This window comes from Sinohyriopsis cumingii, chromosome 3 (genome assembly GCF_028554795.1).
Source record: "Sinohyriopsis cumingii isolate HCF-2022 chromosome 3, ASM2855479v2, whole genome shotgun sequence".
Lineage (NCBI taxonomy): Eukaryota > Metazoa > Mollusca > Bivalvia > Unionida > Unionidae > Sinohyriopsis > Sinohyriopsis cumingii.
The window spans coordinates 90,419,584-90,436,887 of record NC_142963.1 but is presented as its reverse complement, the minus strand read 5'-3'; the positions used below and the strand labels follow the sequence as shown (position 1 = coordinate 90,436,887).

Below are 17,304 nucleotides of genomic sequence, written 5' to 3'. Positions count from 1 at the left end.
TAAACTCATGTTTAGTATTTAAAATTTCCCTTTCTTGCAGAGGAGTTTCTGTTGGAAGATGCCAAGAGCTATAGATTCCTCAGTTTTGGTTCTATCCCTGTACCTGGGGTTGATGATGCCCAGGAATTCCGGCATACAATAGAGTCCATGAATATCATGGGTATAACAGCAGAAGACCAATCAGGTAATATGAAAGCATAAGACTTGTTTAAATGGTTGTGAATCTTTCATCAGTAGCACTCATGTGACCAGTTACTGCTGAGTGCATCTAAGAAAATAACGGGTTCTGCAAATGTTTTTGTTCAAGGCTGCAATAAGGTGAAGGTGAATAATTGTCAGTAATCTCCAGTGTCAACCATACCCTGCTGTCGCCGTCATAGAGGACTGTTAAACACTAGGCATATTGTTTGACACTTGTGTTGTTGGTGTTTTTTTCTTCTTTTCAACAGGCTCTATCCCGCTGTTATAATCCACCAAAAATGTGGTAAGGGCATACATAGTTATTATCCTTGTATGTCTGTACATTCATTTAAGTTTTGCATTTAGGTCACTTTTGTGTGTGCTGTAAGTATGGCATAATTGAGATTTCAGAATAAAAATTATTGAGGAGTCCAAAGATATTTGGAATAAAGGAAATTTAAAATAAAGACAGTTTCCATTTAAGACCTGTTAGGATACTCTGTCTCAGAAATATGGACATTGGGATATTAAACCTTTTCATGATAAAATCCTTCACCATCCTTTTTTAAATTCTTGACAGTCTGAGACATTGCAATATCATTATTTCACTATGACCTTTTTGAACCTGTAAAATCAAAAACTTTTTCATTTTTAGCAATTCTAAGGGTTGTGTCTGCAGTTCTGCTTTTTGGCAACATGAAGTTCCAGCAAGATAGGAAGTCTGACCAGGCCACACTTCCAGACAATACAGGTATGAAGCATTTTGCCAGTTTCAGTTTGTATTCAGGTCACGTGTATTACCATATATCAGTAAAACTGGCAACAAAAGGTGAATTAGTTTTTCCAATTTAGGAACATGGCATTTTGTATGAAAAATTTGTTCCCTCTGTAAATAGTGCTATACATCTGAGAAGATATTTTATGAATATGCTGAAAATTTGATTGAAACAATTCATGTAAAGGGAAACCTTTTGCATTTTTCATGATAGACAAATTCTGGTAAGACCCATTTTTGTTTGTTATTACATGTTCAGATTGCATGATGGCTCAAAATATCAGTAATGCAGACACAAACAATCAACAACAATTAAAATATTGTCCTAGAAACCTGTAGCAGACAGATCATGATACCAAGTTTTTTTAGTATTACACAGCAATAACAAATTTTTCATCAAGCTGGGTGCATTTTTCCTCCACTTGTTACTGAAATTGCCAGTACAGTAAAACCTGTTATGAGATACCACCCCTTCTGCCAGCAAAAAAGTGGTCTCTCAAGAAAGGTGATCTCTCATAGCAGATTTGTACAAGTAGACCAATTTCCAAGGTCCAGTTTCAGAACAATTTCAAGAAAAAGAATCACAATCACTGTACATGTATTCTATTCTTTATTAATAGTTCTTGCCAAAATATTGTATGCATTCATCTAAAAACAAAATTATATAGCAATAAAGATATATTTCTAACATTCAACATGAATCACATTTACATTTGCATATGAAATGATTTCTGAATTGCTCGTTTTCCTTTATAACAACCTAAATTTGTTTTACCGATGTTTAAACTGCTTTTTTGCGAGGGGTTTGCTTTTTTTCACTTCTTTCAGTTACAATAATTATTTTCTCCAACCTTAAAATTTGTCTGTTTTTAGTTGGAAGTTCATCCATTGTTATTAAGGTTCTAGGTGTTCAAATTATTAGTACTCATTTATAATATCTAACATAAAGATGATTTGACTGGGCTATGGGAAAATATGAAAAATCTATACATGTGCATTGCATATCTAACAATGAAATAAAAAGCAACAATTATCTCATCCAGAAACAAAACCATTTACTTGGAGACCAAAGTCAATGGTTTCATTCAAATATGACATACAGGGATTAACTCTATAAGCAAAGTGTGTAACCCAGTCACACCAACTTGAAGAGACGAAAGCTTTGTGATTGGGATGTAATCACTGAACATCAGAGTCAAAAACAACAAATATCACAAGTCTTGAACACTATCAATCAAATCCCGCAAACGATTCTGTCTTGCTTATTTAATAAACAGTGACCTTACTCATCCCTGGCAATACGGATTAACTCTATAGACAAACTATACACACCACTACATCAACTTTGGCACTATAATGGCAATTCATGACATGTACTTCAGCCTGGTTGTAGCATCTATCACTGGCAGCAACAATCCTTTTTTTCTTAAATATTCCTCTTATGTTTGCTTTTGATCAGAACAATCATTACTAATCAAGCAGTTGTTGTAATAATTGATTGCATATAGGTCAGTGGTGTCTGTCTGTTCTCGGGATACGGTCGTTGATAGGGATGCCATGTTTTATGATAAAGCTGGGAAGCAGGCCAAGTGCAGGAATAATTAGTCTGGTTCCCTGCTTTTTATGCTCCCTGCGTTGCTCACCCCAATATGAATAGCAGAGAACAATGCAGGGAGCATATTAAGCAGGGAACCAGACTAGGAAATAATCTACATATACTATAGTCTGGTTCATAACAGAAACTATAAAACACTATAGGCATAGCTAAAGAAAATCAGACATCGGTAGGTACTTTGCCTTTTTTCTCAGAAGTCTTCTTAACGAGAGTGTTCTTATTCAGGGAGTAGAGTGCGGCTTTGTTAATGTTCTTCTCCATTGTGTAAATTTGTCATCAGACTTAGTCTCAGGACCCTTGACAGTTGGAACAGTGTATGCTTTACCCATTGAGAGCATTCATTTATTACTAGGCAAAAACCTAGCAGGAGATAAGGTTGAGGCTAATCCACTTGTAACTGACAAGCCTTGTTTGGATCAGGAAGTCGATCCAATTGAAAAAGAATTCCCTGATTTAACACCCAGCTTGTGCAGTTGCTAGAGCTATAGCAAAGAATGCTCTTGAGAATGATGTTGATTAGGAAAGTATTCCTTTAGTATTCCTTTAGCTGACACATGTATTGGTTGGGCTTTTGATGAGGTCACTTTCACTCCTTGTATGGATCAATCAAAATGTATTGATCACAGTGATCCTCTTTTAACTATTTATTCTCTTTATTCTAATCAGGGTGACAAATGACAATCACTTGTCGTTGAACAGGAAAAAGATCCTGAGATATCCTGTTTGTTTCAGAAGGCCATTAGTGAAACTGAAGCTACTGAAGTTCCTGTCTGTTATTTCATTAAAAATGGAATTGTTATGAGAAAATGGAGACCTCCCGAGGTACCTGCTGATGACGAATGGTCAGTGAACTATCAAATTGTAGTTCCAAAATCATACAGACAGGAAATTCTTAGTCTGGCCCATGAAACTCCTTTGGCTGGTCATTTAGGGATTAATAAGACTTATTACAAGGTTTGTTGGCCAAAAATCACAAATGTCCAATCGGGTCAAGGTTCAAATTTTAAATCTGGAACTTTCCAGCCTATTATGCTTGAATTTGACATTCAGCAGTTCAAGTGACAAGTGAAATTATGGTTTAACAGAACTACAATGGAGAGAACTTTTTAGTCTGGTTATAGAGTTTGGTCTCTCTTGCTCATTCTTCAGAATGTTCTTAAGATTAGATATTATGGCCCTTACAAAGTTACGAAGAAAATGAATGAGATAAATGATAATATTAGTGCTCCTGGGATCTAAATTATAGAAGTACCAGGATATTGAAAGAGATAGCCAGGTTAAACATGTAATTAATTTAGTTGTACCTGTCCCACTCAGCGAAGATTAAGTGAAGGAATATCATCGGATTCTAATGATATTAGAGTGACAAATCTTCAGAAAACAGAAATTATGAAAGTTCTGGACCAGGAACTTTCACATTTGCTACAGCAAGAAAGAAATTAACTTAAGACAGTTATTAGTTGAATATGAGCACTTATTTCCAGATGTTCCTACAATGACAAATAAAATTTTCCATGCTGTTGAAATTGTAAATTCCAAACCTGTGAAACAACACCCATACAGGATGAACCCTCTCAAACAGGAATACTTGGAGAAAGAAATTCAGTATTTGCTGGAGAATGATTTTATAGAGCCCAGTAAAAGTAACTGGAGTTCACCATGCATTATTGTTCCAAAACCAGATAAAACTTTCCTTATGTGCACTGATTATAGGAATCTGAACAGTGTGACAATAACAGATTAATTTCCATTACCATTAATTGATGACTGTATTGATAAGGTCGGAAATGCCAAGTATGTCACCAAATTTGACCTTCTGAAAGGATTTAGGCAACTTCCACTAATGGAAAGAGCAAAGGAAATTTCGGTATTCGTGACTTCAGATGCATTTATCAGTATAAGGTGATGCCGTTTGGGATGAAAGGGTCGCCAAGTACTTTTCAGTGTCTCATGAATAAGATCACCTCTGGTCTAGATAATTGTGATGCTTCCATCGATGATGTCATCATCTACAACGACACCTGGATGAAACATTTAGCAAGAATTCAAATTCTTTGACAACTTCACAGATGCAAGTTTGACGATTAATTTATCCAAAAGTGAGTTCTGCTGTGGTAGTGTAACTTTTCTGGACATATTGTGGGACATGGACAAGTTAAACCTATAGATGCTAAGGTCAAGGCTATCCCTGAATTCCCTGTGCCTGTTAGCAAAAAAGCAACTGATGTGATTTTTAGGTATGGCTGGGTACTATCAGACATTTTGTTCCAATTTTTCTATAATTGCTGAATCTCTGAGAAATTTATTGAGTAAGAAAAACAAGTTCTTTGGACTGAAAAATGTCAGGAGGCTTTTGATAAGTTAAAAGGCCATACTAAAAGTGCACCAGTTCTTACAGCTCCAAATTTCAGCCAATCATTTAAACTGTTGATGCAAGTGATGTTGGGGTTGGAGCAGTTTTGATTCAAGAAGACAAAAATGGTGTTGATCATCCATTGTTCTATTTTTCTAAGAAATTAAATAAGCACCAGAGAAATTATTCAAAAGTCGAGAAGGAATGTTTAGCTTTGATTCTGGCATTACAACATTTTGAAGTTTACATTAGTTCAGTGCCTTCTTCGATTGTTATGTTTAGTGATGATAACCCCCTTACTTTCATCAGCAAGATGAAAAATAAAAATCAAAAGGTGGAGTATGTTGTTACAGGAAAATGATATTGGCATCAGGTACATCAATGGAAAGGATAATTTAATAGCAGATGCACTTTCCCGTGTATAGAAATGTATTATTTAATGTACACTGTGTATAATTCATAAGAGTTCTTATGTTTTTTTAAACCTACTTTATTATTAATCTATGGTAAAAAGAAAGCTTTCTCATATAAATCTTTCTTTTTCTTTATGGGGATAAGTGTTATGTATATTTGATTTAATTTGTATTTGATTTAATCTAATTGTAAGTTTTAATTTTTTAAAATTTATTTCATTACATGTTAAAGTAATGTAATTTGTTTACTGGAATTTGAAATTTTCCAGAAATTAGTTTGACCTGACTGTTTTGTCGTAAACACCTAATGCTGACCTAGTTCCTGACCTTGATTCAAAATTTTTCCAGAGAAAAGGATGAAAAATAGCGAAGATAATGGCAGTGATATGAACTAAAGTTTAAGTTTATGCACGCTCATTACACGAAAACTACCTGTTGGAACTTAATAAACATGCTACACTTAACGTTTAGGGAGTGTTTTTTTCCCCCATCAAAACGGAAATCCTGCCTCATATGGGAGAGACCAGAAATCACCTCAAATATATTTTGAAACAAGTCAAAGCCCATTTGTTATGATGCATGCATCTATCTTGATTTATCTTTGTAAATTGCAGAAGCAGACAATTAACTTTGTATGAAACTAGCATTGCCCCAGTGTCTGTTCCTCTCTCTGCCTCCCCTGCATCCTAACTTGGAAACCACCGTTGAGATTCCTTCTCTATAACCATATAAATACTTTCTTGGCACGAAAAGCCATGTTACCTGTGCAGCAAGCATTGACCCCTGGGCCACTCTCTGCCCTTGGGGAACTGGTCTCGGGGTCATAACTTGTAGAACCTGTTTATTGCACCACCTTTAAAGTATATATGCTACTTAACATTGTAATAGGAATTCATTTAAGCATTTATCATAGGTTCTTGGGTTTGTCCTTACCTTTCAGGGTCATAACATTGAAATTGCCTAGATGTCCACATGATATCATATTTACACTTTCTTGGCATTAAAAGACTGGTATTTATGCAAACAGCATTGGTCCTCGGTCTTTGCTTAGTTTCAGGAGGCTTGCCCATGTGTCATAATGTAGAAACTGCTAATAGCTGTATCCTAAAGGTTCATATACACTTTGCCTGGCATTAGAGGTGTACAGTATTCCATTTTACCTACATATTTTTTTCTGGTGGTACGTAACAATTTACTTTTTAATTGTACTGCTAAATTGGTGGTTTCCATCAGTATGGAATGTATAGCCATTCTTGAGGAATCTTGTTACATCTTTAATGATATTAACAGCATATTTTCATTATTCTTTTGACACAAAAAGTTCCCAAAAGTTATCCTCTTTAAAAAAAAACCATGTATTTTCTGTCACAAATTAATGAGGAATATTACAGATATAATTATAGTTGATCTTTTAATTACATTTAAAACGTGTAATGTATGCCAATGTGTTGTCTACATGGAATATTGTGAAACATGTCGCACCTAATTAAACTTTACAAAAATGTTTAGGATTTAAAAAAAAATATAAAACTCCCCCCATGTCATGTTTTAGTTATTTGCTAGTCTATACAAAGTATTTCTTTGAATCATTCTATTATTGTAATTAGGGCTTTGTTTTCTGTATGAATTTTACATAATTTGTGAAATCCACTAAATAGGATCTCACTTGTTTAGTAGCTGTGTTTTATGTTTACTGGTGACTGCTCCGGTGGCCTAAGTGGTTAGAGTGTCTGCTTTGGATGCAGGAGGTCACGGGTTTGAAACCTGACAGAGTCATACCAAAGACATAAAATATGGTTCTAGCAGCTGCCTTGCGTGGCACTTAGCATTAAGAGGTTATTGTTAGGACTGGTTTATCTGGTGTTAGGATAATGTGACTAGGTGGGACATGGTGCAACATGTCTGTGAGGCATGAAGCCCCAGTGCTAAACATCACTATATAAACTGCCACATTGCAGACATCATGGTTTTATGACTGGATAATTTGTAAAGCTACATTAAAAACAATCCAAATCTAAACTGTTTACTGGCCGTCACTTACCCAGGTGTTGGCATGCCACTCAATTTCCCAGCCTTTTATATCAGTTGTGTAGCTAGAAAGTTTAGGCTTCAGTATGAACACTTCCTGTTTTTATAAGAAGGCTCTCTAATGTCAGTCTGATGTCTTTCACAGTATCAGCTATAGTGAAAGCTTAATCATTCCCACTTCAGTTGCATTTTTAGATTGCAACATATACAACAACAAACACATACCTAGGAAATTCATCTTCTATAAGGTATGGGCCATTTAATTTTTATGGTTGGGGTAGGGGTGGGGCAATGATTTTCTTCAAGCTGAAATTCTCAAGATCATTTATATTTTTTCCCAAATAGTGACATTGATATAATAAGGTGTTTGTTGCTTTAAATCAGATCTAAGTTATTTTTTTTTCTAGCTACTGACAGATTGAAATTAAACAAATTCAGGCCCCTGCCCCAGAATATTATTAAATTGTCATTCCTTAATATAATTACGGTATGTATCGCATCACATTCTGAAATACCTTGGTATACAGTTTTTCATGGTACCCAGCTCTACTTGACATTAAAAGCAGAATTCACTTGTAGTAAGCAACAGAAAGATGTTCTGTAGTACCATTGTAGTATTCAGATTTCCATGTAAGTAACATTTTTGTTCTTATCTAATTTCAAACTGATCGGTGGGAACTTGCCAGTTTCAAAGAGCAAGTGGTTTTTAATATGCCCTCTTCAGTTAGTTGTGCTCTGTTTGAATCAAAAAATTAGTTATAAAGTTTTGGGATATAGTTAGTGCCCTGTTTCGTTCTGCTTAAAAACATGTCTTTGCTACAAGTCATGTAACAGATCCTTAACCAAATTGAAAGATATTTGCATTACATCTGAGAAAATTTGAAAGAATGCCATATATTCTGCTATTTATGACAAATTTATTGTTTGAAAACAGTAAGCAATGCCATTTATGTTTTTATCTTATTGGTGACATTTGAAAAGGATATCTCTTTAAATTATACTTTGCATACAAATTTTCAGTTGCCCAGAAGGCATGTCATCTCCTAGGTCTTCCAGTCACTGCAGTAACCCAGGCTTTCCTGAAACCCAAGATCAAAGTGGGGCGAGATTTTGTCACCAAGGCCCAAACCAAAGAACAGGTAATGTATAAAAAAACATTCCCCACAAAAACCAACAAAGAAGGAGCTTAGTTGAATTTGTAGCTGATCTTTTACAAGGATAAGTCATTTGTACAGCCAGCATTCTCACCCTGCTCCTTGGGTCTAGGCCCTGATTTAGAACTGTATTGCCCTGACCTTAAAATACATGCATATACTTGGCATTATCAGGGGATTTAATTGGTGAAGCCGGCATGAATTTCTTGCTCTGTCTTTATCCTCCAGAAGCTCATCCCAAGGATTCATAACTTGGAAACTGGGAGGATTCCTGCTTAAGGGAGTGGCAGTGGCTCTGTGATTAAGGCATGTAGCAGCTATGTGCACCAAGCTTTTTTCCCCTTGCCACAGTTTCAATATGTATGTTTTTGTATTCACAAGCAGGTACACTACAGCACACATGTATTTTCGGAACCCAACACAATGCAGTTGAGGTGAAGAGAGGGTTAAGGAAAAACCCTTCAACCATCTCTGCACATGTCCTGATGGAGTTGCCATGGTGGCTCATGGATAATTGCTCTGCACACTTTTTTCTGACAGTAATGTAAATTTTTGTGTCAGTTATTATGTTCATCTCCTCGGTCTATGCTTTGAATGTTTTCTTTGTTTCTTTTGTTAATTTTGAAGGGTTTTCGCTCCTTGCTTAGCAAGCAGAGCTTCATTAAATTGTATTTCCCTTCATTTGTCTACCCTGTTGGGGTTCCAAAATTTCTTTTGTTTTATGTAATTTCTTTTTCTCTACCAGCATAAAGGGCCCATGGAAAATGCATCCCATATGCCTAACATGCATTCTGCTATACTTCCTAACCTTCTCTTCCTCCAGAGGCTTTACCAGAATGACGGGTTTTGAGGCCTTTAATGATCTGATTCTCCTGTATTTTTATGGCTGGTTGAGGCTCAATGTCCAAAGAGATTCTCTTCTGAAGGAATTATTCCATTTTTGGTCAGTGATGACCCACTCTGGTCTTATTCTAACCTCTAATTCGGATCTGATTCATTCTCAGGATGTTGTATATGTAGGTGTGAATTTCATTGCCAATCTTGCGAAGATTTGTGTTTTTCAGGACAGGATTGACCAAATCCTGTCCCTCAAAACAGGTCTTCTGGTCAAGACCTTGGCTCAATTTGCCTATCTCTTCTGGGAATCCGGAACTCAGCTGCAGACGTAGTTTGACATGGGAGACTTGTGTGCATTTCATGTTCTGCTTCTAGCAAACTGGAGACTGCACAAAAGCAACTTTCATCATTGGCAACTAAACTGGGACTAATTTTTTGACCCAGGTCCTAATTCACACACCTGAATCTAACTTCTTTCTGTACACTAATGAATCTGATTTGAGATGGAATTCACACTTGGTGTCGGAGGGTGTATTTCTTCAGGGATATGGTTTCAATAAAAAGGAACATGTTATATAAACAACTTGGAAATGCAGGCACTGTTCCTAGCCTTAAGGGAGGTGTCAACCTCATAAGGTGTCTGTGTTATGGTCACCTCAGACAATGTCACTTGTAGCTAACCTCTGCAATTAAGGAAGGACAAATTCTCCTTCTCTTTGTGTGGAAGTCTGGAACCTTCTGTGACGGCAGCCTCGGAATAGGTAACTTACAAAGCAAAGGCATATCATGGCAGACTGTAGAGATGGGCTTGAGTGGTCATCATGGATAGATCTCTGCAACTGAGAGGGACACTTTCAATGGACTTGCTTGACACAAGCTGAATAAACACCCTCATTATATCTGCCCAGTACCTGATCAGAGGGCCTGGCCAGTGGATGCTTTCTGTTTAAGTTGGATCTTCTGTACACATATGCCTTCCCACCTTTCAAAATAAGTTCACAGGTTCTAATGCAAGTTAGGGTCTCCACTTCTGGGCTCCTCCTGGTAACTCCCTTGGCCCAACAGTTGTGGTTCAATGACCTTCACATCCTATTGGTAGACGAACCCAAGAGATTACCATAGAGGAGTTACCTGCTGTTGCAGCATGTGTGATCTCTCCACCATAAAAGATTCTCCACATTCATGCTTGGCTTAATCTTGAGTGATAGATCTGCCAGGACCAGTATTTGAGCAAGGTTGCTAAGTTCATCATCCAGACCAGGAGCAGTCTAGTTCAGGAGTTTACAATGCAGGGTGGAGAATGTTCTGTACACCTCTCCCGCAATAACTTGTGCACAACAGGGTCAACAAACATGTACTGCACTATAAGCGAGGTGCGAGTTACCAAGCAACCTCCAAAAATTGCTTTGACATTGAGAAAACCATTGGGGGGGGGGGAAACGGCATTAGGGAACTGGCCTGTTTATTGACTGAATCCTCATTTTACAATCACGTCGATAATAATTTTTAATAACGCGCGTTTTCTAATGAAGCTGTTTGTTATTCTGTTTAAATAACATTTATTTTCAAAATGTCCAACATATGAAAGATTGTTTCAACTGGTTTCAACAACTATCATGTGTACGCATAAAAAAATATGTATTATGTCACTGCTTTTTGTTTTCTTTATAAGTCTGGTTCCCGTAGTAGTGTTTAATATTATTCTGCCAAATCGGGAGTCCCCAGAGCAGGGAACTAGACTAACCATTGATACACCACCACCAAACAAGATTCCTTTTTTTAAAAAAATACGCGACATTTATTTCATGAGGCAATCTTCTACGTTGAAACTCAATTTTTGTATTGCTCAATTAGTACAATATTGATGTCATGAATTAATTAATTGGAATTAATAATGAAACTTCTTATCATCCTTGAGGATATCTCCATACTCGCTTGCCCACAGTGGCCTGTATCTGTGAAATCAAGCTCTTCATTTTATGAAGTATTCGTTTCACTTAGCTGCCTTGTTCTCTTTGATCACAGTTATGAAAGAGTCAGTTAATTTAAGGTAGTTTATGTTACGTACACAATAACATTTATAAGTGTTCGATTGATCAAATGAAGTGAGTTCACCAGACATAAGACTGGGGCCACTAGATTTTAAGTTTGTAGGATTTTTGTGCCTTTTAACTTTTCTTTTATTCCACCTCCTTTATTTGTTTCAAAAGACATAATTAACCTGATAATACATAGGAACCCAGCTTTTAATTCAATGCAACAGTACAACAAATACTTCTGGAAGTCAGTTATCAAAACATGGTCAGCATTTAATTAGGTTCTCAGAGAAACACTCGCGGACATAGCTGTTACGGTTGATAGACGCATTTTATGTTTACAAGAGGACACATTGCATTTATGACGATTACACTTAAAAGGAACTTAAAGATAGAACTAGAACACAAATTTCAGTTGTTAAAAAAATTATTTAATTTGTATTTATTTATTAAAGTACTGCCTCCACTCGGCGTGAGTGACATTTTCATTGCTCAGAGTTTCCTTACATATCATTAATTGCTGTGTACTTGGAATTTCGTTTTGAATGAAAATTTTAAAAATAATATGACCTATTTGTAAGTTTGATATTTCAGAGTGTTGATTAAAATTTCTGGGTCCTATCTACTGTTTTTGACGATACATCAAAGTTTCTGTTACCAATTTTGATTGCGATTTTCTTCAAGTTCAACATATAGGGATAAATTTTTGCCATATTTTCTGGTTTAAAAAATGGGATCCACGCCTGACCCCGCGTTATAAGTGAGTTCGCGAGTTATCAGGGCAAGAGTTATCGAGGGAGTGGTGTAATTGGTGCACAAGGAAACTCATTGACCTTAGCTGTTCCCTTTTAAATGTAGTTGTGGACTTTCTTTGCCATTTTGAGAAAAGGTGATGTTCTGTGTCCAGTGTTAAGGGTTACAGGGCAGCCTTATGTAACATTTAAATACCCTAGTGGTCCCACCACTGGGTCATATCCTCATCTTTCTTACTTATTCGGGTATTTTGAGGGTTAGCAACTAGTTTCCTGTTTACTAATGCCAAGATGAAATGTTTCATATGTTCTGAGTGCATTGTCAAAACCCTGTTGTGAACCTTTTAGTGAAGTGTCTTTCAGGAACCTTACACTGAAGATTTTCTGCTGTCCTTAGCGTTAGTGAGCTTCAGGCATTGTTAGTAAAGAAGGGTTATTTACAGTTCATTGGTAACATTGATTCATATTCTCTTCTTTGTTAGACCACTTTGGTAGCCTAGTGGTTAGAGCATCCCCCTTGGATGCAGAAGGTTGCAGGTTCGATCCCCTGCCAAGTCAAAAATGGTACTAACAGCTGCCTCGCTAGGGACTCAGCATTAAGAGGTTAGTGTTAGGACTGGTCAGTTTGGTGTCAGAAGAATGTGACTGGGTAGGACAGCATGCTAAATGTCTGGCAGGATACCCCAGTGCTAGACATCACTATAAACTGTAACACTCCAGACATCGTAGCGATATGACTGAAAAATGGTTAAGCTACATTAAAACCCAAATCACACACACACACACAACTTGATTTGCATGGGGATAAAAAGGCCACTCATGCTCATCTTTATCAACCTGAGTTTCTCACCTTGGATTAGCTATGTTACTATCGAGATCCCTCGTCTTGGTCATGTCTGTACTGTGGATGATTTAGGGGATGCTTTGTGCAATTAGAGCTATTGGGATTTTTCTGGTTTCCTCTGAAGGGAGAAGGAAGAGCTAGAATCCTCTCTTTTATCTCAAGTGTGCCTCATATTTTGGTTTCCACCTATTTAAGCTTGATTCTTCTGACTACCAAGAGCTGATCAGTCCCTCATTGAGACAGACCTTTCTTTCATGAGAATTAAAGCCCATGAAACCAGGACTATTGCTACATTTATGACCTATTTGAATGTCTGCTTAATTGGATGATTTTATGAGACACCTTTTGCCTGTTGCACCCTACGTTCTCATCCTTTTACCATCAATTGTTCGACTAAAGTGAAGTAGCTTTTTCATATGCTCTATAGCACAGCATGTGTCCTGTCTACCAACCTACAGTAGTGAACACTCCTTTTGTAAGAATAAGTGCAGTTGTTGTTGTTCTAGGGTTTAACGCCATTAACACTACTAGCAGGCTTTCCCACGTACCCACGCTAGCTGAGGCTTGGACTTGAACACACGCAGACAGAGGTGAGATGGCAGTGATCCGGAATGGTGAGTGCTTTAGACCACTTGGCCACTCAGGGCCCCTAGTGCAGTTGTCAGTTGAGGATATCAACCTTCCTCCCAACTGCTAAATTTAGCTATACAGTAGTAGCAGGTAAAGTATTACTGTATTACTGTATTACTGCGGTTAAAATATAGGGGCTTTTAGGGAATTAATTCTAATTGTATAATTCTTACATGCTACTCTTGCAAAGATTCCCTCCTCCCATCTTGCTTTGATTTCCTGTACTCTTGGTCCAAGTCGAAAGGATATTGCATATTTAGCTGTGACTTGAGGAGTCGTGTTTTTTCAATTCTGATCCTCCAATACTAGTTGGAGGAGGTAATAATTAGCTTGGAAAAGGAAAGCTAAAAAGAGCACTAAGAGCTTTCAGTAAGAGCAGAAAGTATTGCACATAATCCAAATTTGTTTTTTGCATCCCTCCACAACTACATTTTAGTTTCGGCACTACCTTCACTATACACATAAACCTTTAAATTAAACTGAAACAAAGTGAGTTGTTTCTTAAAGAGGGACTTAACTTTTTTTATTTAAGGAAATCCTTGAGTTTCTTTTAAAGAAAGAGGGAATGCTGACTTGTAAATGAAGTCCAGATAGAATCATTTTTTTTATAGTTACGACATTTGTCTGACGATCACTGCCACTGTCTTATCACAGAAAAAATAAGTACACACTAAACTGTTTCTTGTGATGTTTAGTGAGATTAAGTCTTATTGACACAACCTATGTTCCTTAACTTTTTGTTTAAAATGTCATAAAGATTAGAGTGAAGAAAAAAACCCAATAAATTTTCAACCAAAGGAGACATTAAGAAGTTGTTGGTAGTTTAACACTTCATTTCTTTTCTTCTATATCCTCTTTATAATTACTGAATTTCTGGTCTAGGTGGAGTTTGCAGTAGAGGCCATCTCCAAAGCATGCTATGAGAAGATGTTCCGGTGGCTGGTGACCCGAATCAACAAATCCCTGGACAGAACAAAGAGGCAGGGAGCCTCCTTCATTGGAATCCTGGACATTGCAGGTTTTGAAATTTTCAAGGTGTGTATTTCATTCATGGGAACATTTTTTGCCCCAAAAGTTGCTTTTTCTTCATTTAAGCCATCTTTTTATGCAGACATCAAAAGTAGTAGTCAGAAATTGGGAAGTGGGGTTCTAGGAGCACTTTATAAAAGATCCCATAGGCTTTTCAGAGGACCATGGAGAGTACTTTAAAAAATTGGGATTTATTACAATCATTTGGCACAAAAAAACTAAATTCTTTATGTTTCCATCCTGTCAATTTCTCATTTATGCTAGAATGTGTATGTTTACTTCAGGCTGGTGCTTTTAAATACTGTACAGTAATAAGTGCACATGTTTTTTCAGTACATGTTATTGTATCCTTGGGAAATTTATATGATTTGTACCATTAGAGGTGTGGATTTACTTGAAGCACTTTTTGGCATACATGCAAGTAAAACGTTCAAATTTACACTTTGGACATTTGGGTGATTTTAATTTTAGCAAATCTTTTTAATAGCAACATTAACTTACCTGTCACTTCCTAGCTTTTACTTTTCATGTTTTGAAATCGCATCTGCTCAGTGTAAATACATATTCCTACAGAATGGAGAAATTTCAATAACTTGTGCATCTTTCATGCTTACGCATAGAACAGTAACCTTTTTCTAAGACACCGTGTGTCAGGTCTGAACTAGTACTTCACCACATTGCAGTCTTGATTCAACAAATACTATCATGGTGTTACATGTATCCTCTTTCTCTTTAGTATTTAACATGCTGATAACCCCTGTTGCCTTTGAAAAATGGTTCATTAAGGGAAATCTTAGGGTACCATGTTGTATATTACCCCTTAGCGGTTAGGGTACACCACTCTTATTTTAAAAATACAGTTGATTACAGGTAAATTCTACTCAAAATGATGAACAAACATGGGAAATAGGATTGCTCCTATGTCACTTTGACAGAAAGATATAGTGATGCCCAGCCACTCTTATGAAAGTGTTGATGTTGATGCTTTATCTATCCTCTTTGAATGCAGTGAGTTCAAGGTAGAAACAATTTTCAAGAGACACCTCCTATCAGGCTCATCAATTCCTCTCATTTTGAATGAGGAAAAGGAGATCTGGTCCCTTAATAAAGTGGTACATGATGTTTACCACCTCTTACACATGGACTGGTACTCAAAACCCTCAGACTCGCAGTCCAAGAAGATCCTTTCCATTTTAGCTTAAGGATTCAACGATAGCCAGATCTCCTGGGTTTACCTCAATGCCTGTACGATTGATTAAACATCACAGAAGTTTTTGTCAGGCCAAGACATCACTCAACAGCATAGGGGTGGTCCATTCCTCACTGTACCTAGAGACCTATGGTCTCTGCCTTGAGTTTATGGGTTCATTGCCCAAAGTGGCCCTTTAAACCTCCCCACTTGGATGCAGGTGTATCCCAGGTGGGTATTTCAACTGGAGTCTTGGCATGCCTTCCCTTTAAAACAATTGAAGTTATTGAGCAGAAAGTCTGGTTTCTGGTCACCACAAGTTCCTATGCTGACCTCTTTTCATTTACTTCCATTAGCCTGCTGAAGGATGCTGCTCTGAACCCAGCTGCATTACATTGTGTGTGATGGAAGATGTGGCCATGTCCAGCATTCACATGCTGTTACAGTGGCTTTTGTTGGACTACTTGTAGGTCTTATTTAACCACAGTGATGACCTTGTATGGGACTACTTATTTTGAAGCTGATTCTATCGGGAGAACTCCTCGATACTGTGACTTCACAAGATTGCAGTGATCATCAACATCGATTCTTCATACCTTCTCATGGCCCAATAGAATCGGCAAAAAAGCGTAATAATGTGAATCACCCATATGGGGCCATCCACTGAAATTTTCAAACAGCTGCAGCCACAGTTCAGTGTGCAACATAAATGAGACACCTCTTCATTAAAATGATTTATGGCATGGAAATACAGAAGAAGCCATGAGGAGGAAGTTCTAACCCTCCTTCCTTTTCAAAGGAAATGGATGGGGGGTACAGCCATTGGGACTTGTACCCTCTATTACCATGGATTCCTCTTCCAGACATCCCAATAAGTGTTTGTCTAAGCAGTTTTTCAGATGCTTTTTTTTGATGGGTGGGTCCTTTCTACTGTGAGTGAGGGTTACCAACTTCAGGGTGACAACAATCCACTCTATCAAGGACACCCTTGCTTTTTCACAATTGTCAAATCTGGTGCACACTTTTTGCAGAAAGTGGCAGTTTTGAGAGTCCTGAACAATCATCTTAATTAATCTATCACTGTTAAACTAGTTTATTCTCAATGAACATTTCAGGATGGAGACCAGTTCCTCAATCTTGAACACAATGCATCTGTTAGATTGGGTGGTATCCATTGACTTTTAGGATCCCTATTTGCACATCCCAATATTTCCCTTTCATTGAAATACCACAGTTTTTACTTTGACCAGGAAGATTTGAATTCTACATTTTGCATTTGGAATTGCTTATGCACCCAGATTGTTCACCCAAGTTATGGGCATAATAGTATCTTGCCTCCAATTGCTGGGAACCCCAGTTCAGCAATTCATTGACTAATGGATGATTCACAATGTTCAGGTTTTGTGTTTTCCATTGTTGTTCCATAGTAACTTGGTTGGATCTCTTCTGTAAAATCTGACTTATTCCAT

At 37.2% G+C, this 17,304-nt stretch overlaps 1 protein-coding gene across 7 annotated transcripts in view; it reads left to right on the top strand.

Annotated features, from left to right (window-relative positions):
- LOC149803270 (uncharacterized) overlaps window positions 1–17,304 on the top strand; it is a 350,601-nt gene that overhangs the window by 152,891 nt on the left and 180,406 nt on the right. For all 7 annotated transcript variants that reach the window (XM_089952935.1, XM_089952932.1, XM_089952930.1 and 4 more), the window contains 4 exons: window positions 41–184; window positions 836–931; window positions 8,385–8,503; window positions 14,500–14,652. In XM_089952935.1, coding sequence (XP_089809061.1) covers window positions 41–184; window positions 836–931; window positions 8,385–8,503; window positions 14,500–14,652 — 512 coding nt within the window. The remainder of the gene's footprint in view (window positions 1–40; window positions 185–835; window positions 932–8,384; window positions 8,504–14,499; window positions 14,653–17,304) is intronic.